Source organism: Choristoneura fumiferana, chromosome 11 (genome assembly GCF_025370935.1).
Source record: "Choristoneura fumiferana chromosome 11, NRCan_CFum_1, whole genome shotgun sequence".
NCBI lineage: Eukaryota > Metazoa > Arthropoda > Insecta > Lepidoptera > Tortricidae > Choristoneura > Choristoneura fumiferana.
Window position 1 is genome coordinate 15,681,107 of NC_133482.1, and position 25,018 is coordinate 15,706,124.

At 38.5% G+C, this 25,018-nt stretch overlaps 4 protein-coding genes across 9 annotated transcripts in view; 3 read left to right on the top strand and 1 right to left on the bottom strand.

Moving 5' to 3' along the window:
* Positions 1-25,018, top strand: part of LOC141432871 (neurexin 1-like) — a 261,481-nt gene that overhangs the window by 56,487 nt on the left and 179,976 nt on the right. The gene's annotated exons all lie outside the window — the stretch shown is intronic.
* On the top strand, positions 527-2,864 carry LOC141432898 (putative receptor-type tyrosine-protein phosphatase mosPTP-1). The gene is made up of 3 exons (XM_074094723.1): positions 527-779; positions 896-1,134; positions 1,194-2,864. The coding sequence occupies exons 1-3, from the start codon at positions 709-711 to the stop codon at positions 2,234-2,236; spliced, it is 1,353 nt and encodes a 450-aa protein (XP_073950824.1). The 5' UTR covers positions 527-708; the 3' UTR covers positions 2,237-2,864.
* LOC141432892 (protein preli-like) lies at positions 2,859-13,274 on the bottom strand. 3 transcript variants are annotated; one of them, XM_074094712.1, is made up of 6 exons: positions 13,074-13,274; positions 12,481-12,669; positions 10,038-10,145; positions 8,923-9,028; positions 8,142-8,291; positions 2,859-7,298 (listed from the first exon to the last, which is right to left on the bottom strand). In XM_074094712.1, the coding sequence occupies exons 2-6, from the start codon at positions 12,570-12,572 to the stop codon at positions 7,137-7,139; spliced, it is 618 nt and encodes a 205-aa protein (XP_073950813.1). In that variant the 5' UTR covers positions 12,573-12,669; positions 13,074-13,274; the 3' UTR covers positions 2,859-7,136. The 3 variants fall into 3 exon arrangements, with proteins under 3 accessions (XP_073950813.1, XP_073950815.1, XP_073950814.1); XM_074094714.1 differs by lacking the exon at positions 13,074-13,274 and adding an exon at positions 12,845-12,944; XM_074094713.1 differs by lacking the exon at positions 13,074-13,274 and adding an exon at positions 12,808-12,907.
* On the top strand, positions 14,574-24,678 carry LOC141432878 (uncharacterized; the record flags this gene model as incomplete). Its single annotated transcript, XM_074094688.1, is given in 9 exon segments — positions 14,574-15,081; positions 16,257-16,451; positions 17,991-18,170; positions 19,351-19,547; positions 20,884-21,017; positions 22,025-22,152; positions 22,650-22,778; positions 23,185-23,296; positions 24,573-24,678. Coding segments are annotated over 9 exon segments (1,547 nt in total), but the record flags the coding sequence as incomplete, so codon positions are not given.

Below are 25,018 nucleotides of genomic sequence, written 5' to 3' on the forward strand. Positions count from 1 at the left end.
CTATACAAAAGTATCTATTTAATTAGTGTTTTATTACTATAAACCAATTATTACTAATAATACAAAGTCGTGGTAAATTTTCAAATGTAATTCCGCACATGAATTTCGAAAACTCAGAAGGTGCGAGACGGGGTGAACCCACTAGCCTCTGCTTGAGAGGCGATAGGTCAAACCACTAGGCCACCACGGCTGTATTATGTAATAATTGGTATTATAGTAATAACAACACTAATTAATAGATACATTTGTATTAGCATAGCATAGATTGGACAACTTCGACCGATGACCAGAAATAGATTGTGTTTTTAATTCCAAACTACAAAAGCGATTTCTGTTCTGTATCTCATCAGGATGTATCCCAAAATAAGAGGATTAAACCGCGAGTTAATTCTAAATAATTGGGATTACGCTGAAGCTCGGATCGTGGCTTTATTTTTTGATACGGATAATCCGTGGCAGTTTTCGTATGACCAACGCCATCTGTAAGATTGTTGGTGTAAACTTGAAGATGCGTTTTCAAACTAAGCTATTTGAGAACTGGTACAAACTCTTGGAAAATCTCGCCGTATTTAGATACGCTCAAAAATCACCGCGAAACGTCAAACGTCAAATAAATGTTCTAACCTAAAATACCGAATTTTATTATATTTTGTTTCGATCGGGAATTCGAGATTTAATTCGGCTATGAAAACTTGAACAGCGTTAGCTATGACTAGTCAGTATAAGAAATTCGTAAAATTGATTGCAAAGTGGCCTTTAGATGCAACTAAGGGTGAGAGGTGTGTGATACACGGTTATGTCATTAAAATGAAAAAGCTCACTTAGATGTTTTAGAAATCGAAATTAATAGTTTCTAAAAAACAATAAATGCAATTATTATTGTTTATCTTTTCAGAGACCTGGGAAAAGTCATCAGAGACAAAGTAAAAGCTGCTTTTGAATCAACTGAGCGAGTTAACTTGGATTCTGAACTGTGTAACCGCCAATACGCATCTCTCAATCGTTTGGCTGATAACCATTACAAAAATAAATACAAGCGCTCTCATACCAGCACTGCAACCGGTCTGAGCACTGAAGAGTGCAATCTCATGCTCTCGAGTGAGGTATTAACTTATTTAAAAGAAGAAAACAAAGGTTTCTTTAGCAAAGTTTTTAACAAAGATTCATAATGATTCTACGGAGACTCACTACAGTTACCCACACTATCCTGCGTCGAACACACACTACAGAGCTTATAGAGTATAAAGACCACACCCCTGTTTTACTAGAAGAAGCTATCAAACATTTAGACCCAAAAGATAATGAGTATTACATTGATATGACATTTGGAGCAGGAGGGCATTCTAGAAAAATCCTTGAGTCTTCAGATTGTAAACTCATCACACTTGATAGAGATCCAACTGCTTTTGCCAAAGCTCGAAAACTCGCTGTGGAATACCCCAACAGAGTAACACCTCTATTAGGCAGATTTAGCGAACTACCAAATCTCCTCAAAGAAAAAGGTATCAAGCAAATGTCTATTGCTGGAATGCTGTTTGACTTTGGATGTTCATCGATGCAGCTAGATAATGGAGAGAGAGGTTTTTCCATAAGTAAAAATGGCTATTTGGACATGAGAATGGATGCAGGACGGGACCCGAATCAGATTACAGCTCGAGAAGTACTTGCAACTGCTAATGAACAAGAACTCTACAAAATATTCAAAATTTATGGTGAAGAGAAAAAAGCGGCTAAAATAGCACAAACTATAATACAAGCTAGATATATGATTAAAAATATAGAAACAACAGAAGAGTTAGTAGATGTTGTCAATTCTTGCTGTCCTGATGAAATTAGATTGGACAAATTGCAGCGTCCGCAATCAAATGCAACCAAAATATTCCAAGCTCTACGAATTTTTGTCAACAATGAACTTAATGAAATAAACTATGGCATGGTCCTTGCTAAATACTATTTAAAAATCCATGGAAGACTTGTAACTATTAGCTTCCATTCTTTAGAAGATACAATAATAAAAAGGCATATAGCAGGAAACATTGTTAATGACGTTGCAAACCCAGTGCCATTGAAGTATTTGAGTCCAACATTAGTGCAAGATCAAGAAACAATTGACTATTTCCTAGATACTCCATGGAGGGCCATCAATAAGCATGTGGAAGTTCCAACTCCAGAGGAAGTTGAGAGGAATCCTAGAAGCAGAAGTGCTAGATTAAGAGCTGCTTTAAAGATCAAATAATCTTATTAAATTCACTGTCCCAATATGAAATGATTTGACAAAATCGCATTCTATTGTGCTTTCACTTTGGGGAAAGTTTGAAGTTATACCTGCAAGTACGGACTCCTGAAAAAAAGCTTCTTGAGGCCATACTCGAGGCACCTGGACAGGGAAGGTGTTAAACTAGCTCATTAACATCAATGAATTGAATTGAGATATTGTTGTTTATTGGACTTAAATGTCTAGGGTGGTATTTTCAACATCCCTATAGCTTGAGAATTTCTGTAATTCCTGAGGCCGCTTGTAGACGTCCTTTGTTTTCACCAAACAACGGACTGTTTTTTGCCATGTGTTGTATGGCTTTGTCGCTGGACAAGTGTCAATGACCGCGCGCTTCCTAGATGGCGCTAAAGTAATAATTGCACACGGGCGCTACATGGGCTAAAGACGCCTCTGGGCCTGATACACAAGTTATGCCTATGTTATGGCTGTGTTGTCAGTCAGTCTGCCACATTACTGTTGTATAGTTAAATTTTCAGTTGCGGCGTAAAATAGTAGATAGTGAGCAAGCTGGTGTATGTAAACATGAAGTAGTAGTATCTAGTTGTTATAGTTTATAATAAATAATTAAATAAAACAAAGATTTTAACAGACTCTTTTATTGTTCCTCCTATTTTTCAAATGGTAGCTATCTCTAAATATACACTATGGAACTCTAAAACAAGTTGAAGCCTTAAAATAAAGTTGCCTTTGCCAAATGGTGAACAAGGGCATGTTACACTCTTGCCAAGCAGACATCAAGTTAATAGAATAACTAGGCGAGAGTGTAAACGCGGGCATTTTCGTGAAAATTGTACTTAGTACATATAAAATTACGTAATATGAAATGAATGTTCCAATTGGTCAAATTGGATATTATTTGACATGAATACAATCGTACATTTTTCGCAAAAACGTGCAATAAAAAATGCAAAAAGGTAATGCTGCATCCCACACAATGGTTTGTTCTACAAATCGCATGTCGGAAGCAGGCCAAAGGGCACTAACTGACAAAGTAATACAACTAATTATTTATTAGTCACTAAAATATTGGAAATATTACTATAAACATATACTTAAATATAATAGGCCTAAAATGGGACACGTAGAGAGAAACATGACATGTGAATTCCATAGAGCAGACTAGATAAAATGTTATCAATTTTCGTGTTTCTTAGTGTCATTGATTTATGCGTTTGTTTTTAGTATTTTCATGCTTTTACATGGCAAGATTATAGTTACAATTCATGTCAAGGAAGACTCATTTAGTTTCCATTAAGGTAGGTTCTCGAAATTGCTAAAGAGCGGCAGATGAATGTAGTATGGAATGAGACGCTTTTCAAAGCACAGCGACGCAAACGCCTGTCTCGAATGTCTACCTTAATGGAACACCTTTAGAATAAATTTACTGTTACCGGAACACCTACAGGGCGCTGCGCCAAAAAGTACAAGCTTCAATAACACAACTCTAGATCCCCACACCTCTCGACGCGGAATTGTCAAAATCCGATAGAAAAAAGCTTTGTCTACGCAAAAAAGACTTCGACACGACAGCAGGCTTCGGCCCAGCCGTACCATGCCTTTTTAGCTCTTATTATTAGACGTAAAGCTTTTTTCTATCCGCGTCGATAGTAGGGAGACACTAACACGACATCATTAACCAATGTGTTCATTATAGAATTGTTGCTTTGGAACTTGTAATTTTCAACACTAAACCATTACAGCCTTAAAGTCCCGAACCCAACCTCCAAGCAAAAACACAGCTTGCGATGATTACAAATAACAGCTAACAGTATGTCTCAAGTTTATTCAAATACATACATACAACAATGGAACAATTTCAGTAGAGAGGACATTATTGAAGACTAAGACAGAATCAAGGACTCTTATCACAGAACATTCACTTTTATGATTTTCAACTACGTGATTTGACAACTCGTCACACAAAGCTGTAGGGGAGACCCAGGAGAGTTGTGACGGAGGACAGTAGTGACAACGTCGATTTTTTGGAACTTATTAACTGGTAGCGAGCTCGCAGTAGCGTGCGTTTTTTAGTTCAAGTCTCGAGCTATCAAACGCGCGCTATTGCGAGCTTGCTAGCAGTTGATAAGTTCCCAAAAAATGACGTTGTCACTACTGTCCTCTCTCACAACTCTCCCCGGTCTCCCCTACGCAAATAATGTTGCACATGCACAAGATAAATTAAGACCCTGTTCACATTAATCCAGCAAAATCATTCTAGTATCGATACATTGTGGGATTACAAATATTACAATCCTAAGTCTGCTTGTTGACACTTGTCCGGCGACTTAATTGTCCGGTGCATGTACACACATTAATTGTAAGCCATACACCTTAAGTCCGGCAAAAAAAGGGTCCGTTGTCCGGTGAAAATACCGGACGTCTACAAGAGGCTTAACGAGTTACATGAGATCGAACGAGCACCGCAACGCAGTCAAGCTACTGGAATCATATAAACAGGGCCAAATGCCTTATGTTTTTACCACATATAAAGATAAATGACATCGCCCTTGATTCTATGCTCTACAGTTTGTGTATACACGTATTGATCTTCCGTTTTCACTCGCATGATCCACAGTTGGAATGTGGTTAAAGGTACAAGTAGCTCTAAGTGCAATTGACTGTGCTGTCTATCCAGTTTGTTATGGATATTTATCTACTATGCAGACAGAGCCGTTTCAAAGCATGCCAGGGCCCTTGGGGCGAAAAATAAAAGATATTTTCTCGTCAGCGAATATTCAGACTTGGGTCCAACCAATGTGCTTTTATAGGAAAGTTCTGCAGAGTACCTACCTACCTACTTAAAGATTTATTTCCTTATTTCTTCCAGCCCATTGCACCTGATTATGTTATTGTTAATGGCAGTGAAACAATTAGATTAGAACATAATATCATCAAGATTCACATCATACAGCGGAAACATAAATAAATAATTGAAGCAAATGTCTGTCAGTTCTAATTTACGATTCTAAAAACTAGGTAATTCCTAAATTTTAATCATCAAATTATAATTAAAACGAACCTAATTTATAATAAATAACGAATGTTACGCATAAGTAAATAACAATTTTAGAAATTTACTCCAAATCATTTCTCAAGTGTTGTAAAGAGCGTGGAATTCTCATTGTTAGTCTTATAGCTTGGAAATTTGCAATGTACAATCGAGGAAACTAATTTGCGCACCAGGGTAGAACCTTTTCACAATCTGTTTCAACATGATTTCTTTGGCAGATGTATGGAATTTTAACATGACATTGCATTTATAGCGAAAAGGTTCCAAGCTGGTACGCAAATCTGTTTGTTAGACTGTACGTGCAAAACATATTGATCAGCGTGCGAGCTGCGCGAGATGTTAGCATGACAATTGGTTTTACTTTCTGTTTTTCACTTACATTGAATCATACACTCGATTCGAATTGAATCATACACTCGATAATTAACCTTTAAAAAGTATTTATTCCCACCTTTTCAAAATACGTGAAAATTGGAAAACGGACTATAACATTTAGAATAATAAGGCTGCCCCCTTTACCCGCTTGCAGAGCATGACTTTAACTTCATATTTGTTTTATTTCAAAGAATTTGAAGTAAAAATTGTCTAAAATTTGTCTGACATTGAGTAATTAACCCGCAAATAATTTATGATTTATCTGCATAAAATATTATTCGTGTTGTTTATTTGTATGGGATAAACAAAAAAAAAATAAAAAACATTTTTCGTGGATTTATTTTAGCCGAATAAAACAACAAATAAATCATTCATCATTTGAAAAATGGTCGAATAATTTATTCATGCATAAAAAAATCACAAGGTTATTCGAATAATGCTCATCTCTGGCTTGGTCGCTTCCATAAATTTGCCAACCCTTCGCACGCGTGTAAAGGTAGCGTAACATTTTCATACTCATATCATACTTAGTAAAGAGTTTAACTTGACATTCTATAATATAATGGAATTTGTCATTGTCTCTTGACTTGTGAGCCTTAAAAGTTTGGACATGTTTCAGTAGCAGTAGGTTCCACGTATTTGTGATATGGATGTAGTGAACCGTTGCTGATAAAGACAGCTTAAAATACTTGAGTTCATTTTATAACTCTATCTCTATCTAACGACACATCAGCTTAGATTTAACCATAAGGTTTAACTGCACCATTATATTTTAGACGCACTACCCCTTGCAAACCGATAACGGAAAACATGGAAGAATTCGAAACAATTCCACCGACGATTTTTAAACCTCTTCGATTTCCTGCTTGTAATTTGTTAGATTGTTTTCATATTTCGCAAATACTAATGGTAATCGGCTGGAGGGCTACGCTCTTATGCCTAGAAATAAATTAAAAAATACCAACTAACAAAAGTGGTCGAATTATTCGTGGGTAAATTATTCGCGAATAAAAACTTTTTCGAATAATGACCATCTCTGATTCCGAATACTTCCATGCACCCGTTCTCTGTCTCCTAATCTGTGTCCGTTTTGTCTAACTCTCTAGCGCTCGCGATCGCATTCATCTGTTTCTGCCCTCATCCTATACCGCAGGGGTCGGTAACGCGCAGCCCGCGGGCCGCATTCGGCCCGAGACCTATCTCCTTGCGGCCCGCGACTGTTTTGATGACTTATAGTACCTACCTGCAACAGGTAACTAGGTAGATATCTATTAGGTACAAAATTATCTTACAAGTGCGGCCCGCCTTTATATATTTTTTTCACTATGTGGTCCTTATCTGCCAAAAGGTTGCCGACCCCTGCTATACCGTATGATAGAAAGAAATGGTAAAAACGGTCGTGACTCCATGTGCATTAGACAACAAGGCACGCACTGTCAACTATACCCCTCAGTCCTGGCGCTGATCGTCCTGTTAAGTCCTGTTGACGGATGAGAGCACGTTGGCCTTAGCGCGGTCGGTGGCGGCGGCGGCCGCGTCCCGCATCTCTTTGAGCGTGTGCGTCATCGGCGTCATGTGTTGGGGCGTCATCGGTTTAGGGAACAGGCTGAGGAGGACGCCGTTGAAGCCGTTGTACTGGAAATTATAATAATTGATTAACAAACTACATTTTCGAAAATACAAACTGAGACATGGATGCACAGAAAAACCAGAAAAAGAGACCAGCGCTGGGAATAGAACCCAGGTCCTCAGCAATCCGTGCTGCGTGCTATAACCCCTACACCACCGCTGGTCAGGAATCTAGACACGAATTTTTCCTATGCATACATATCTCAGGTTGCTTATTTCTACTACGCTACTTATGCAGCAGCACTAGCGACATCTATGTTCCGCTCTCATCGAGAGACGTCACACTCTTTCGGAACTAACCGCTCACCCAGACAAGAGATGTCGCTACTAAGCAATCAAATTATGATTGGTTTTTTGGAGTCTTTTTCTATTTTTTATTTCAACTCCAAATTTGTTACTTTTACGGGTATCCCGTGAAACCATATCGAAAATACAAACTGAGACATGGATGCACAGAAAAACCAGAAAAAGAGACCAGCGCTGGGAATCGAACCCAGGTGCATCCATGTCTCAGTTTGTATTTTCGATATAGTTTCACGGGATACCCGTAAAAGTAACAAATTTGGAGTTGAAATAAAAAATACAAAAAGACTCCAAAAAACCAATCATAAACTACATTTTCTCAAACATGACATGAAATATTGACGATGTGTTACAAATAAAAAGCCGAGAGGTATCGCGCTGCAGGCGCTGTGGCTCAGCTGCGTGCGCGCGGTCACTCCAGCGGCCTGCAAAGAGATTTCATACAACCTTGCAGGCCGCTGGCCGGCAATGCGACCGTCTTTTGTTTCAACGCGCGCTCTGCGGCACGCACGCGGCCCACGCCCAGCAACACCACCATTGGCTTACCATCTGGGTACAGTTCTTGCGGAAGCGTTCAACCCCGAACGCTCGAATGGCGCGCGAGAATCCAAACACTTGCGAGTCTATCCACGCGGAACGCTTGGCGACAGTCGTGTTGGCGCCAGAGGAACGGTACTCCACCCGCTCTATCACGCTCTAAGAACAAGGACAATAGAACACGTATTTCATATCAGTATTCTCAGTGTCTCCGAACAGGTGGTTTGCTTATATAAAATTAAGTACCTGGTCGACCGAGATTTGCTCGGGCTAAAACTCGTTAATATGCGTTTGCCCAGAAATAAGACCGAGCTAGATCGATTTGTCATCCCCGAAAACCCCTACATAGCAAATTTCATCGAAATCGTCAAAGCCGTTAATAAACATTAATTCGTTTTTAAAGAATATAAAAGTCTATCACGAATAATTATTGGAGTAGACACATTAACTTATATATTAAGAAGAGTTCTATCAGACCACATTTTTAATTTTCATTCAATTTTTAAGGAATAATCGAGAAAAACTATCAAAAATGCAACGTTGCCAGCTCAGCAGGTGTAAACGCTAGTGTTTTGTTTGAATATGGTTAAATAAATGAGCCAACCGCTAGCAGACTGTAACGTCAACCCTCTCGCTCGATACTAAGTAATACTAACGCCATCTAGCGACATTTCGCCTGTCAAGACACCCTAATTGTTTATACACTTGAGGATGTTGACTACTATGTTTACTTTGGATAGATTGTCCAAATACATATTATATTTAATATTAGAAGTTTTAGAAGCCTTACCATAACTTTCGTGTATCCTAAATTTCTGGTATATGTCACGAGGATCTTCTTCTCGGGGTCTACTACACTCTCTTCAATAATTTTAACGGATTTCGCGCTGAAGAACCTGTAACAATAGTGATTGTCACAGCATCACCATATCATAATAACAGGTCCCGCGCTCTTCACAAGATAGATAGATAGTGGGTCCGTCTTGTTGGGAGCTTTCTAAAGTTTTCGGTTTGCGGTCCTCTCCTCTACGTCAGTAAATTTAGTTCTCCTACAAGCGTATTTCTAAAAATGTGTCTAAACATTTTTGGGTAGGGAGTAATTCTTGATTAACATGGGATCACTTTTTTATCATGAAAAAGTGCACAGATCGCGCAGTATGCAGACAAAGCGTGGCTAATATTTAAATTTCGTCTGCTTATAAAATGCGACAATCCATGGATTATCACAAATATTTACATTACATAACCTGTTTAAAAAACATGCATGAATTAACACTGTTATGCCACTCCTCCTGTTCGCTGTTATCCAAAAACATTACTTTTATAGGAATTGTGTATGCGATAAACAAGATAAGATTATATTGTACCTGTCAGCTTTAGGAAATTGATATTGTGTAATGCATAGTGGATAAACTTGCCGATCATTATGACTTAAGAGAAATAACATGATATCCTTCATGTAGATATTTTAGGATGCTCATGTTTACTTTACCTCCACAAAAAAATACTTTAATATTAATACAGTATTTGACAACTCCTGAATTTGACATATCCTGTATATTATTATGAAAATATAGATATTCAGCCGATGTTTAGTGAGGAAAAGAAATAATTTGGTTGAAAATTGAATTTAAACTGCATTTTTTGAAAAGTCTATATATCTATCTCTTTTTTATGCAGTAAGTATGGCACTATTTTCGTGTGAAGTCACATGCAACTTTGTCTTTCTCTCTTATCTTGAATTTCAGACTTTTATAACTCTGTTTTGAGTAAAGGTAGCTTAAAAATTGTTATGCCATTCGATAACACACATTTAACAAGCTTTGATTTATAAAATAGATAAAAAAAGTCAAATGTCGTATTTTTTCAATACACCAAAGCCAAGGTAAATAGCAGTTAACATACCTCTCGCCCCATTTTGGTACTCTATTGGTTTTAGTTAGTAACCTCTTTGTATAAAGGCAGCCATCTTTGACTTGTCTGGACCATGTGTCTTCAGATAACACATGTGTGCTGCAACAATACAAACAATGCAATACAGTAACTCTTTATTGCACACCAACACGTAATAAGCAGTACAGAAAACACAGGTATATATACAGAGATACAATTAGCAACGGCTATAAAAGTTTGGTGTAAATAACAAAACATTTTCCATTCACTTTATTTTAACTTTTCTTTTTTTTTAAGTTTTGGCTATACTTTTCGATTGAGCCAGCGTCATGTCGATTTCTCTCAATAAAAAAAAAAAGAAATGAAAGAGGCAGTTGCTATTCCTTAAAAGAGGGAATCACAGAGCAAAAATAGACAGTAAAAAACTACTAATTAATTGATACTATCACAGAGTACATATACATATACTATTAAATTATACTCCACACTCTTTTTACTTAGATAGACTGCATTTATTACAAACCTACTTGAAACCTACCTACCTAACCTACTTGATGTTAATTTGATACAGACCCAGAGAGAATTTTACTAGAAAGCTACCACAAAAAATAAGTCAAAATAATTATGGTTTAAATTTATTAAAACTACAATTCATATAGATAAACACCTACCTGTAGTGTATGCGATTATTTAAGTAGCGCAAATAGCATACACACACCGTCTCGAGTCCCACAAATAGGCGGCATTTTTTTTTTACTTTAATGCAACAATCCATTTCACAATTTTTTTTTCTACTAGCCAAAAGACAAACCAGCCAGTATAATGTTTCTTTAATATATGCAATTAAATAATAATTATTCTATAAAAAGTAAATTAAATTGACATTTAATTGCCTACAGGCAGTAGCAGTAATAAAAAAAGTATTAAATAATAATCTAGCGGGAAATAAACATATTGGCTCTTTATTGAGACATTTACAATGATGGCCATGGCAATAGATCAATTAATTTCTCCCTTCCTAGTGCAAACTGTTAAGGAATAGGATTCTGTCCCATTGTTTATATTTCTCAAGAGATGCAATTCAAGAACTCTTCAAGGATTAGAGTAAACAGTGTTAGGGATTAAGTGGTATTAACTACTCCATATTACTACTTCTCACAAAGTGTAATTTGACTGCCTATTCCGAATACTGATCATAACATCATCAACAGTGCATCATCATTTACTATTTTTTAATGTATGAAAATGCAAACTATGTTAATGAACAAAAATTTAATGATCCAATCATCATCATCATCTCCCCCAAAGACCTCCAGTCGCTTCGGTTGGCAGCGGCCTGCATCCACCGTGAACCCGCGGCTTTAACCAGGTCATCTGTCCATCTTGTTGGTGGACGTCCAATGATATATTATAATTGTTATTTTTGATTTCCAGTAACTTCAAGGGAACCTTCAACAGGTCAATTGAAATTAATTTCTCCAAGAAGTTGCCTTACTAAGTACAACAAAACTTACTAGTAACAACAACAAAATCTTAAGCCAATTCATAAGGTAGTTTTGGAGGACGGTTAAAAAATTTATTAATAATTTGTGGGTAGTTTTGTTTTGTTTCATAAAACGTATGTGGGTACTTGGGGAGTTACAGTGACAAGTTAAAACGGTGGTTGTGGTTTGTTAGTCTAACAACTGGTAGCATGGTGTATGGTTGTGTCACTCTGATGATGAGCTCTGGTTGAGTTCGAAACGCGTCAGTGTAGTGTGGTGGTGGTGATAGATGGGTTTGTGTGATTTCTGTGTGTTCTTACAGTGTGGAGGTGGAGGAACTGCGTGAACACTACTTTGCATAAGCTTAGCTATCGTAAGGTCGCGGGTGAGCAAGGAAATTCTTTTAGTTCATTCATAAAATGTGACCATGACAGTGAGGCCGTTGAAATGCTCGAGTAATGATCCAATACCATATGGGCAAAAGTCCAGTGCCTCCAGCCTAGAAAGTCCTGATATTATGAAAGTATCTTTGTTTTGTTGACAAAGGTATTAAATAACATACTTATCAAGCCTGGATGTAGCTGAGGATGCAAACTAATGTGAATTACTAGTATTATTTGTTACAGGGGTGGAGGGTGAAGAGGGTGTCATAATTTAATTTTACCGTGGTTGAAAAATTATGTAGTATCAGCACAGGTACTTATTGACAACCAGTTAGCTCTCAGTTAGGTACAAAGTCCACTGTACTATGTTGCATATAGGTACTATAACAATGTTCATATCATTGTCATGCTAAAGGCTACACAAAGCCAATATAGATTTGGACAGGCTTAATTCAAAGCTCAAGGATTAGTCTCATTTTAAATGCAAATTTTTTGCATCTATAAGTCTAAAGGTTGTAAGTGGCATATTTTCCAGTCTCATTAGATCCATGGCTTCAACAAAAACAAAATAAAATATGAATGGCTTACCTCTGTGGGTTAGGGTACCGTTTCCAATATCCAGACGCGACTTGGTCCCAACTGAAGTTAAAAGTCGCAGTGTTTTCAAAATATCTTGCCATTTTTTTTCACTTTTTTTAATATTATTTTATACTGGAATGATTGTAAACAAAGGGGCAACCACCTTAGCACGCCATCTTCGTTGTTTACGCAACGTGCCTGCGAAAACGGACGAAAACACATGGTAAAGTTTTTGGAATAGTACTGGTGACCTAGCGCGTATCAGGTTACATAAACAGCTTCCAACTGGGTCATACGTGCTAGCAAAATGTCGCGCGCGATATTTGACCAACAGACCTTGTATTTACATTTGTGTGGTCGATAGGCACAATACCTTTGCGCCGCACGTCACGTCTTAACTGCAGTCCGACCCGATGTAAATAAGCATCCAATCAAACGATCGATTTGATTAACTTGAAGGACACACCGCAGCATTAATATCGAATCAATTGTTGACACATTAAATAGAAATAATATCTCGCGGAAACAATTAATAACAAGGAAAATCACGAATGTATCAAATTAACAGATGAACAGTTTGATAGGCAAAATAAAAGGCATACCTCTACGCCGGATAAATTTAATTTGTTGTGAATATTCTCGATCCCAAACTTGGTTTCCACCACCAACTTGCTTAACAACGTCTATTATATGCATATGATTGGTGATCCAGCTAATAAACACGCTTTATCATTCATATTTCAGGTGTTTTTGATAAAATTTTGATAACAGATGACATTATTGTTCCAGAGTCCATCAATGTGAGTGAGGGAGGTAGGGATGTTTAATTTCGGTTCGGTTAATCGAAAAATCGATTAATCGACGGCAAATGTTTCATTAATAATCGATTATTCTTTAATGACAATTTAATTGAAAAAAACGATTATTTTGTAGCAATACTCGATTGTTGATTTTTTTATTATTTTTGATTCCGGTCAAGAATTCTGGTAATATTTTAGTTAACGCGTTAAACTACGGCTACCACCATCGTGCTCGCTAATCCTGCCATGAAGCAGCAGTGCTTGCACTGTTGTATTTCAGCGTGGAGAGTAAGACAGCCGGTGAAATTACTAGCACGTGAAGTACTTATCCCATCTTAGACCTTTAGGTTGGCAACGCGTCTGCAATACCCCTGGCGTTGCAGATGTTTATGGGCGGTGGTGATCTCTTACCATCAGGAGACCCACTTGCTCGTTTGCCATCCAGTCGAATAAAAAAAAAATGAAGTCAAGTCAAATAATAAGTTTCGTTATGACGTCACGAACCCACTAAGCGAGACCCAGCATTTTTTCTTTTCCCAGTCGGGAACATACTTGACAGTAAGGGACGAATGATTTTCGCGATTCGGTTCAGTTTTGACACCGGCACTGCTAGCTACGCAGGATTATTGTGACTCAAAATGCACATTTTGTATTATCCGCGATTAATCAATGTATCGATATTTTCTTTGCAATTAATCGATCAATCAAAATCGACAAATTTCAAATTATCGATTAGCAGATATCGATTTGTACTCTTCGATTCCATCCCTAGAGGGAGGTGTGAGCGAATGAACGAGCGGAACGAATGGAACGAACGAAACGCACGGTAAAGCAAGAGCAGCAGGTGAGCAGGGCTACTACGAAACTGTAAACTCGAAGTTCGTATTGTACCATCCCTCTCGCTCTCGTATTAAATAGTTTAAGTGTCAGAGAGACAGCACGACACGAACTTCGAGTTTCGAGTTTCGTAGTAGCCCTGCAGCAAGGAAGGCTACTACGAAATTCGAAAATCGAAGTACGTATCGTACCATCTCTCTCACCGTCGTATAAAATAATATTAGCGTCAGCGTTCGAATTTTGTAGTAGTAGCCCTGCAGAATGAACTAGAATTCATCAATCTGCCGGAACGGAGGCATGGAGGTCATTTTTGGATTTAATTACAGCCACTAGTTTTTATTTAAGTTTTAATTTATCTATTTATTTTTTCTTTGTTATTTCTTTAACATATTTTGTTTCCTTATATACTAATAAATATATTATTATATGGTGGCAACATTCTTTCATTCAACCTTCAATGTCGCTTCCGGTAACGGTGTGTCAGTCAAGACCCGCTTGCTTTTAAACGAAAATCAACAAAAGTTAAGTACACATTACTTACCACAAAATTAAAATTTATATATCAATTTATATATTTTACTGAAATAACATTTTACAAAAACACGAAATGGATGTTTACAAGCACTTCGTCGCGGGTGTAAGAAACGTAATGTTGTCAACAGTTTACGTAATCCTGCGTGAAGAAGACATATCGTTAAAATTATTGAACTACGTAAAATTTCTCAACGAAGTTAAATACGAGGATGGCATGTACCACACTTATTATGGAGAAATCAAAACCTTGGTGGACAGCTTTGTCAATTACTGGACAGATACTGTGGACGAAACCATGAAAGAAAGCGATAGAGTAATCCATGTTGCCGACAAGAAAACCATAATGGATCTTATACAGTACACAATATCTGTACGCACAGCTAAATGTAAATTCTTTCAAAAAATATTTATGCCGATTGAATCGCCGGAAGAACAAACTGTGAGTGAAAATAATGAGTATAATTTATTTAGGTACCTTCTATTATTATTAGTATATTGTCGATTATCGAAGGTATATTTCGTGTCGAAAAATACCTTCTATCGTTCTAACTCGTCGTACGTGCCGCATGATAATTTCGGTTTTCGAACGCGTATCGTGCCCTCCCGCTCTCGCTAGTTTGAATAGTATTTCGTGTGAAAGGAACGACACGATACGCACTTTGATTCTTGAATTTCCGAGTAGCCCTCCCTGAGAATATCGCAAGAAAGTCGCGGTACTCGCGGCTGGCTGTTAAAGGGTCGTCTAAGTAATTAGGTATATCGCTGCTCATTAATAAATACGCTGACGGATCGTAAACGCAGTGATTTGACTTCATGCCTTCATGTAATTTGGCTGTCGCATCTGCAAATCATGGCTGCCTCCAAAATTCTCGGTAATGGTCCCGACTGTTGAATTTTATACATACTTAACAGAATTCTAGACAATAATATGGTCCTTGTTTCGTACTTTTTTCATATTTATGTGAAAATAGTAACTTAAAAGTATTATCTATATTTAATACCTTTAAACGAGCAATTCTTGTACTTAAGTATACCTATATATCTTATCAGAATCTCGGAAACGGCTTGAACGATTTTGATGAAATTTGGTATGTGGTTTTTCGGGGATGATCAATCGATCTTAACTTAGTCTTATCTCTGGGAAAACGCTATATAATTAACGAGTTTTTGCCCGAGCAAAGTTCGATTGCCGAAGTACTAACCAATATATGATGAGCTAAGCCAATTATTATTTTTTATTTGATACCCTATTCTTAGAATACATTTTTTTTAACTCCCCGCCATATTTGTTTTCGCGGACGCCATATTAAATTATTATTATACATATATAGCACACAGAAATAATATCGATATTACCCTATGCCACCCGGACAGTTATGACGAATCTAATCTAATGATACCTTATAAAATATATTAAAATCCATCCAGCCGTTAAGACTGCAGTTAGGACAAAACGCAGTGGTTATATTCTCTTTGATGAGGACCAAAGAAATAGACATAGGTACATAACATACCCACATAAATACATACGCTCGAAAAATATAACCTGCCCGGAAGGTTCGGGTAATAACGGCATTTTCGCATCATATTTAACTAACATATTTATCGTTCCAGTTGTACGACGATCTAATGAAGAAACACGAGTCGCACATGGAGAAGATGTACGAAATGCAGTCGGAAGTGGAGAAATTATATAAAAAGGAACAATTTGACGCTTTTCTGAAGGCAATCTGTCCCGTATCGGTGACAAAGATCAATGAAGTTTTCGAGTTTGCGCATACTTACATCTCTATGTTGTTAGCAGACCATGTTGGTATCAAGCCATTTACATTTCCTTAAAAAAAGCCTTCATCATAGTTAATTAATACAAGCTTTTTTTGCTAACTGTACTTTTTGTTGACTGTACTTGCATTGTCATTTAAACTCCTGTCCAGCGGCAGTGTAGGGATTAGCACGCAGCACGGAATGCTAAGGGCCAGCGTTGGTCTCTTTTTCTATGCATCCATAGTAACGAAATTTCCATACATTTTGTGTAACTCAATGGAAAGTTTGTAGGACATAGTGTGTAACTGTCTGTCTGTTCCGCTTTCACGTCGAAACCACTGAACTAATTTTGATGAATTTTGGTATAGAGATAGTTTGAACCCCAAGGATCAACATAGGATACCTTTTATTCCGGTACAGGGCGCCACCGAGTGATAAACTAGATCCGCGCAGATAGGGGGTGCTCCCGTGAAATACCGGTTCTCAGATTCCCGGGAAATCCCGGAAATTTTAACCGAAAAATTATATCCCGGTTCTCCCGGTTCCTTCCATGATTGATAGATAAATATCAAAATTATACTTACTTGCGTTATTTCAATTATTACTCTTTTCTTTTTCAAATACGCCTACATGTTTAGTGCACCAGCAAAGGTGCATTTTTCGTGCGTAGTACTTGTAAATAAATAAATAAACAGGGCAAGCTACAGAAAAGCTTGTAACAACACTAATAGCCTAACCACCAAAAATTTGGAAAACCCCCGACTAATTGTCACTTCATCAAAGTTCAATATCTCAAAAACGGCTAGAAAACCATGATTTCAAATAAAAAAACCGCATTCAAATCTGTCCACCCGTTTAAGACCTACGGTGCCACAGACAGACACACAGACACACATATAGCGGTCAAACTTATAACGCCCCTCTTTTTGCGTCGGGGGTTAAAAATACGCCTCTCGCTGAATTTCTGTCGCGTAATTTCCATGCATATGGTACAGTCACCAACATAAATATCTGCCACAGCGGAGCGTGCAAGAAATCTGAAAAGTTTATTCGGCACTATAAATAATCGATACAGATATTAACACGCTTGTTGTGTCATAAATTAAACTGGTGACTGTACCGAGAAAAAATTTTACATATATATGCTTATATTTCAAGCAAACACAGACAACGGGTAAAAATGGAACAATCAGTATCAAAAGTAGCAGATCACTTTTTTTACTCTGACGAATTTACCTCATCTCCCAATGTAGTAACCCTTTCGAACCCAGCCGAATTTGAATTTGACATGGATTGTACATAAGGTCCACTGTCATAACTCTTATATATGAATTTTGAACTTGACATGTATTGCACATAAAGTTCATTTTCGTAACTCTTTTCATGCACGGCTGGGTTCGAAACTTGGAGTTAACGACGTGGCTTGTAAAACGACAAAGTACAAAAGTCTGCAGCTTTTGAAAGAAAGAAATGAATAAAATAAGTTAATTTATTTAAAGTCTCAAAAAACATCACAATCACATAACAATGGAAAAAAGACAAGACAGACATACATTGACACTATAGATATTTTTCACGTTTCAGCTTCCTGAGATCAGCGGCAGTATGAAAGAGATAGTGCAGCGTTTGCACAACAATCTGCTACGTTTGCAAGACGAGTGCGAGCACGGACTCAATTCTTTGCTGCATCAACTCTATGACAAACACAAGGAGCAGCTGGTGCTGAGTCGGCGGGAGCCTTCCTCGAGCATCGAGGCTGCTGAGGTAAGGCTAGACGCCAGGGTTCAAACGGCTCCAGACTCCTAGAGAACCTGATTACTTAAATGTGTTTGTAAACAACCTACCTAATCACGCAAACATTCGGTCGCGTAATTTTGGCTTACTTAAACCATCTATTTAACTATAACCTGACCTTACCAACAAAAAGTTGGAAAACCCCCGACATTGTCATTTCAAAGTTCAGTATCTCAAAAAAGGCTGAACCAATTTTGATAAAATATGTCTAAGAACCATCGCTAGCTTTCAAATAAAAAAACCGCATCGAAATCGGTTCACCCGTTTAAGAGCTACGGTGCCACAGACAAATTGACATACAGACACACAGATACACATAGCGGTCAAACTAATAAGTGTTAAGAAGACTATACTTCCTCTGATTCTAAAAATAGATAGTCTCACATTAGGACCTGTTTTCTACCACCAGTAATAAACTTACTGAACTAGGTGGTGAACAGGCGTATCTGTGACGCTGTCTCTTTTTAGGGTTCCGGAGCCAAAATGGCGAAAACGGAACCCTTACAGTTTCGCCATGTCTGTCTGTCTGTCTGTTGTCCGTCCGTCCGTGGCTTTGCTCAGGGACTCTCAATGCTAGAAGGCTGTAATTTTGCAATTATATGCATGCAATAATATGTAAACTATACCGACAAAATGGTACTTACAACAAAAAAATCAAAAAAAATTTTTTTTTAGGTTTCCCCTACAGACGTAAAGTGCGGGGTTGATTTTTTTTCTCATCTAACCCCACAGTGTGGGGTATCGTTGGACAGGTCTTTTAAAACCATTAGGGGTTTGCTAAGACGATTTTTCGATTTACTTATTTATTATTTTGCGAAATATTCAACTTTAAAGTGCAAATTTTCATTAAAATCGAAAAATTGGAAAAAAATCAGGATGTTAGTAAATATATCATACTTTGAAGGAAAACTATAACGGCTAAGTTTGCTTGAGAATTATTAGTAGTTTTACTCTTAAATAGCAGCCCAAGGTATAAAATATACCTCAACTCGGAAGATTCCGTATAAAATACGAAATCCTTAGAAAAATATTACTTATTTTTTTCGTAATGGCTACGGAACCCTATTTTGGGCGTGTCCGACACGCTCTTGGCCGGTTTTATTTTCTTCCTAAACAACAGAGACCGCGTCATCAAACATGAACTTCTCAGATCGAAAAGTCCATCTCCAAGATCCGCTCTCAAGTGATCCAGCACAGTCACGACACGCCCATCAGCCTGCTCCGCCACGAGGAGCTGTACTTCCAGGAACGGATGGACGAGTTTGACCTGATCGCGACCACGCTGCGCAAGCTCAAGGCTGAACTGGAAGATGTGCAGAGGGAACAGGCCCTGTATAACTCCATGATGTAAGTGTAAGAGTAGTTTCGCACAACGTCCGATTTGAATCCGTGAAAATATACGGTTCGGAGTAGTCGTGGAAGTATTTGTATGGTAGTTTAAGATTGGTTTTTGGAGTCTTTTTGTATTTTTTTTATTTCAACTCCAAATTTGTTGGGTTTTTATTTGTATTTTCGTTGGATTTCACGGGGTGACCGTAAAAGTAACAAATTTGGAGTTGAAATAAAATAGTACATTGTGTCTTAAGGGCGGTAAATAAGGAATTACGAACGAGAGTCTATTAGAAGCCCGAAGTCGAAGACTGAGGGCTTTAATGAGTCGATGTTCGTAATTCTAGTACCGCCCGTGCGACATACAATGTTTTTCATCACATTTGCGAGTAAAATTTTATATTTCTAAAAGAAAAAATATAATTGTTCCAAATGTTGGCGATATCTTAGGCTGCGCTCTTGGCAGCGCCGCCCTCCCCCTCCCGCAGCATGTGCCTGAGACGCGTGTGCATGTGGTCCTGCAGCAGCGCCATCAGTACGGGCACTGACTCATTTACCGATCACGGGTTTCAGACAAGCACATTAAGGTCGAGGCTTTTATTTGGGGGTTGCAACCAAGGTAGCCTGCATGTTACGACGCTGTTTACGAGCAAGTGTGATGAAAAATACAAAAAGACTCACAAAATAAAATGGCTCACAACGCGGAACTGAGGATCACAAAAGTACCAACATGAAAGAGACGACAGATCTAAATAACTGAAAAAAAAAATAGTTAGTAGCTTAGGGCAGGGATGTCAGACGTATCAACTTCTTGGTACACATACCAGTTTTTAGTGTTACGTACCATCTACCAAGACTATACGAACTCGGTCCTTGTATGCAAAAATACCAAGATTGGCCGTTGACCTCCTTTTCTATGGTTTGCTTGAGCGAACGAAGCCTCGATTGTTTCAATTAAAAATCTACGTCATGGATAATTTATTTATTTTTTGTTAATATATTAAGTTGAAGTATTTTACGGTACTTATCAAAAAAAATGTTTAAGTATAGCGATATTTCTTCGGTGCGTTCGATAATTACTGCCCCTATTAACGGTACACGAAATTGAAATATATTTTTCACTAGGATGCGATTTCCGACACTGTTCCTATCAGTGTTGGTTGGCAGCGCAGCGCTGCAGCGGAGCACAGGAGTACCAGTTTTTCGTTTTCAGTAGGTACCAGCTTTTAGCCAGCTCGGCACAAGGATTTCTGCATGAGTGGCCGTCTGACATCCCTGGCTAAGGATAATATAAGTTTGGTGGGTTTGTACTAATTAAATTGCGATGACTTCAATAATAATTTCCTTTTTTAAGTACCACGGAGCTTCCTGGCTCAAAGCAACAGTGCTGGCAAAATATGGCGAAAACCTACGCGGAACGCAAAGAATTTGCCAAAGTGAATTTGATCAAGGCAGCTAAGGCGTTGGTGACTTTCTTCTGTGTGCAAGGTTAATAATTATATTGATGTAATATCAGGATTTTACGCATTTTAGGTATGAAGCTACATTCACCAGCATTAATATCTGCCACAGCGGAGCGTGCAAAAATATCTGACACGTTCTTCCGGCCCTAGAAATAGAGTCGTATCAGATATTTATGCACGCTTGTTGCACAATAGGTACACATAACTAGATTAGGTTAGGTTACGTATATTGTACGTATATTGTGCTTGTTGTGTCAGATATTGGTGCTTGGTGACTGTACAAGTAAAGTACCTATCTGGCGTGTCGTCTGGAAGTACTAAAAATTTCAGAGGGCAGCCGCAGCCGCAGGCCGCCCGCGCAGGTAGGGTCGGCTATCTGTCAGTTACGTCTTCTTTTTTATTCGACTGGATGGCAAACGAGCAAGTGGGTCTTCTGATGGTAAGAGATCACCACCGCCCATAAACATTTGCAACACCAGGGGTTGCCAACCTAGAGGCCTAAGATGGGATACCTCAAGTGCCAGTAATTTCACCGCCTGTCTTACTCTCAACGCCGAAACACAACAGTGCAAGCACTGCTGCTTACGGCAGGATTAGCGAGCAAGATGGTGGTAGCAATCCGGGCGGACTTTGCACAAGGTCCTACCACCTGCAAACCTGTCGGTTCTTAGTTGCTCATCCATGCGATAAAACATATGGCAATGTTAGCCATTTCTTTTAATTGATTTTCGTTATTATTATTTAAAAATTAATCAGTGGTAACTCTGTATTTACCCCTTCATTTTCGGCAACTATAATATAACATACTTAGTGGGGGCATAATTAGTATGTTTTGTTTTTATTTTTAAAAAGGCTCCAACAGACCACGACACTTTCCATACGGTACGCTCGTGTAACACACGAAGTGTTTGTCTGTACGCGCGCGTTACTTCGTAACACAACACTTAATACACACTGAGTGTACCTACCGTGTAAAGTGTGGTAGTCTAAACTTAGCTTTATACTTATTTTTGATCATGCCTATATACCAAGGGCCGAAATGGATGCTGTACGAAGACGCTGTCGGTCCGTACCATATCGATGAGTATGGCCACCAAGTGTACCATTTCGACTCGGGTCTGAAGACGTACCACGTGGATTGCGACAGGAATTTCCAGGAGGTAGCCACGACTTCAATTTATGCGTAGATACCTAGAGATGATAAAAATCATGGATAACGTGTCAAATTAGGCGGAGCTCCTGTTCCGCGTTGTTTAGACGCTGCGCGCCTGATCACAACTAAGTAAGTACCTAACCTTTCTAATTGTCAGTTTGAGCTAATATTTCTGCAAATATTTCCGCCATCGTCGGCCGCACATAAATATTTTTCAGATAAAATATGCTTATATTTGCGCGTTCTTTATAAAAGTACAGTCATACATAGACGCTACACCAGGGCTACTACGAAACTCGATGTTCGTGTCGTGCGGTCCCTCTGACACTTATACTATTTAATACGAGAGCGAGAGGGACGGTACGATACGAAGTTCGAGTTTCGAGTTTCTACGAAATTCAAAAATCGAAGTTCATATCGTACCGCCGCTCTCATTCTCATATTAAATAACTACTTCGATTTTCGAATTTCGTAGTAGCCCTACTCAATTAAACTTTCGAATAGGTGACAGATACATGCTTACACTCATACGATGACAAAGGCCGGTACGTAATGAAGGACGGAGAGAAGATTTACCAAGTGATGACCTGCACCAGCTCTTACAAACTTGGCGAAGACACGCTACTTAAAAAGGTAAAGGCTTGCCACCATGCAACACGCTTGACGCTTATTTCCAGCGTCAAATCTGGCCACCTGACATATAAATAAAGCTGAAATTGCTGAGCTTCATTGCTGGAAAAAGAAAACCTGTTCAATTTCGGTTTTTGAGATATTGAATTTTGAAGTGACAATGTCGGGTGTTTTCCAACTTTTTGTTAGTTATGTTATAACTAGTGGCGCGGTTCAAGGGGGGAGGGAGAGGGGACTCAAGAATAAAGCATCCGAGTTCCTTTATAATGTTGTTCGCATTTCTAGTGTTTACTTGGCTAATTTCAGCTCATTTAGTGCAAGAAAGACCGTAACGTAATAAACCTCACGATACTAACGCCATCTAGCGATATTTCGCCTGTCTTTTTGCGCTCATTGTAATTATTTCTAGGTGACTGTTGACTGTGGGCACTCTGATGCATTTAAACCAAATTGTGGCATGTTAATCAAAGACTTGAGCGACGTGGAAATGCTCCCAAAGACTGAACCTATGGATATAACCAGTAAGGAACGGAACTATTAATGATGATAATTATCCTCCTTTCTACTAAAATTTTAACTCTATCAAACTCGTAAGTTTTTTACCTACTTGCTTTATTTACACTGAATGATCAGAGACCATAATGAGGGCTATCGCGTATGAATTCGCACTAAAGACGCTAGTGTAGCGTGAGGTCTCCGAAATGTCAAATCTCATAGTTTTTGGGTGAGCTACGCGGGTTTATTTATAATTAGAATAAATTTTGTGAATATTTATAGACAGTTTTGTCTTTCGAAACCTTTTGTCCTCCTTTTTTTTCCGAACAAACGGGGACTAGCAACACTGTGGCATGCTCGATTTTTTTATGCACGGTTTTAAGGTGTATTAAATATGATTTAATCTAAACTTTGTTTTACGCCCGAATAACAGACTTTGAAAGCCATACTTAAAACCTCACGCCTACAGTGCGCCATCTAGTGAGACAAAAAACGATAGCCCTCATTGCCTAACACACTAAAGCAAAGTTTAGACTTGGAAGAAAAAACGTGCAAATTGCATACATTTCGTGCGAGGCTTTAAAGTCAACGAGTTTGTAGTGGTCAATCGAGCGCCGCAATAATGCATAGTAATGCAACTTGCACGATTTTTCTTGTCTTAACTCGGCTTTAGATTCACTGGTTTTCTCCATTCCTGCGTGTCATACGGTGTAGGATAAGGGTAGAAAGAAATGGTGAATGCGATGGCGAGTGCCTGGGCGTTAGACAATACAGTCACAGAAAAAAAGTCAAAGAAAAACCCTCTTAGTGTAAGTTTTCGGTTACAAAATACGTCTCGATCGCGTTCGCGTTAAAATCTCAATTTGTATGGAAACACGAACAGCGCCTCTAGCGGAACGTTTGCGATTTGAGATTTTAACGCGAACGCGATCGAGACGTATTTAGTAACCGAAAAGTTACAGTAAGGGTACTGGGCCCAGTTTCTCGAAGCATATATTAATCTATCATAATAATAGTTTTGTAATAAAAATAAATAGTTAAATTAAAATAAAATAAATCTCTGGGTATATATACCTCTGTTTTCTGTACTGCTTACTATGTGTTGGTTGGTGTGCAATAAAGAGTTATTGTATTGTATTGTATAAATATTTAAGGGGGTGTCCCATACAACAAACTTTTTTTTTGCTAATTCTAATGTTGTAAGTATAGATTAAGTACGGAACCCTTCGTGCTTGAGTTCGGTTTTTTGTCTTACCCCATGGCCTCTGGCCTCTAAATCCGCCCTTGTAAATCTCCCCCCAGGCACCCTCGACTCGGAGGTGGTCCGTTACCTGTGGGGCGCGGTGGGCGGTGCGCTGCCGCCCGCCCTGCGCGACGTGGCCGCACTCCAACCGAAGAACCCCATACATACCTGGCGCATTTCGGCTGCTCGTTTACAAGTCAGTACACTTTTCAGTTATAAGTAGGGTAGTGGCACGAGCGTTGAAGTGAATGTGTGGGGGGAGGCTCCAATAGAGATCTCTCTTTGTGTATCGTTCCGTGAGTCACAGACGGTTCTGGCAGAAAATCAGCGCTGCAGGCGTTTAACGCTTCTCAGCATAATGCTGAGTCAGCGACCGTTTCACTTTCGGCGGGGACACACAACATTGGTATATTGTATTTAATGTTTTCATTGTGTTTTTCTGTAATTTTTTTTATTTTATTTGTGTTAATTTTGCTGTATATGTGTGTCTTCTGTGTAAGTGAAT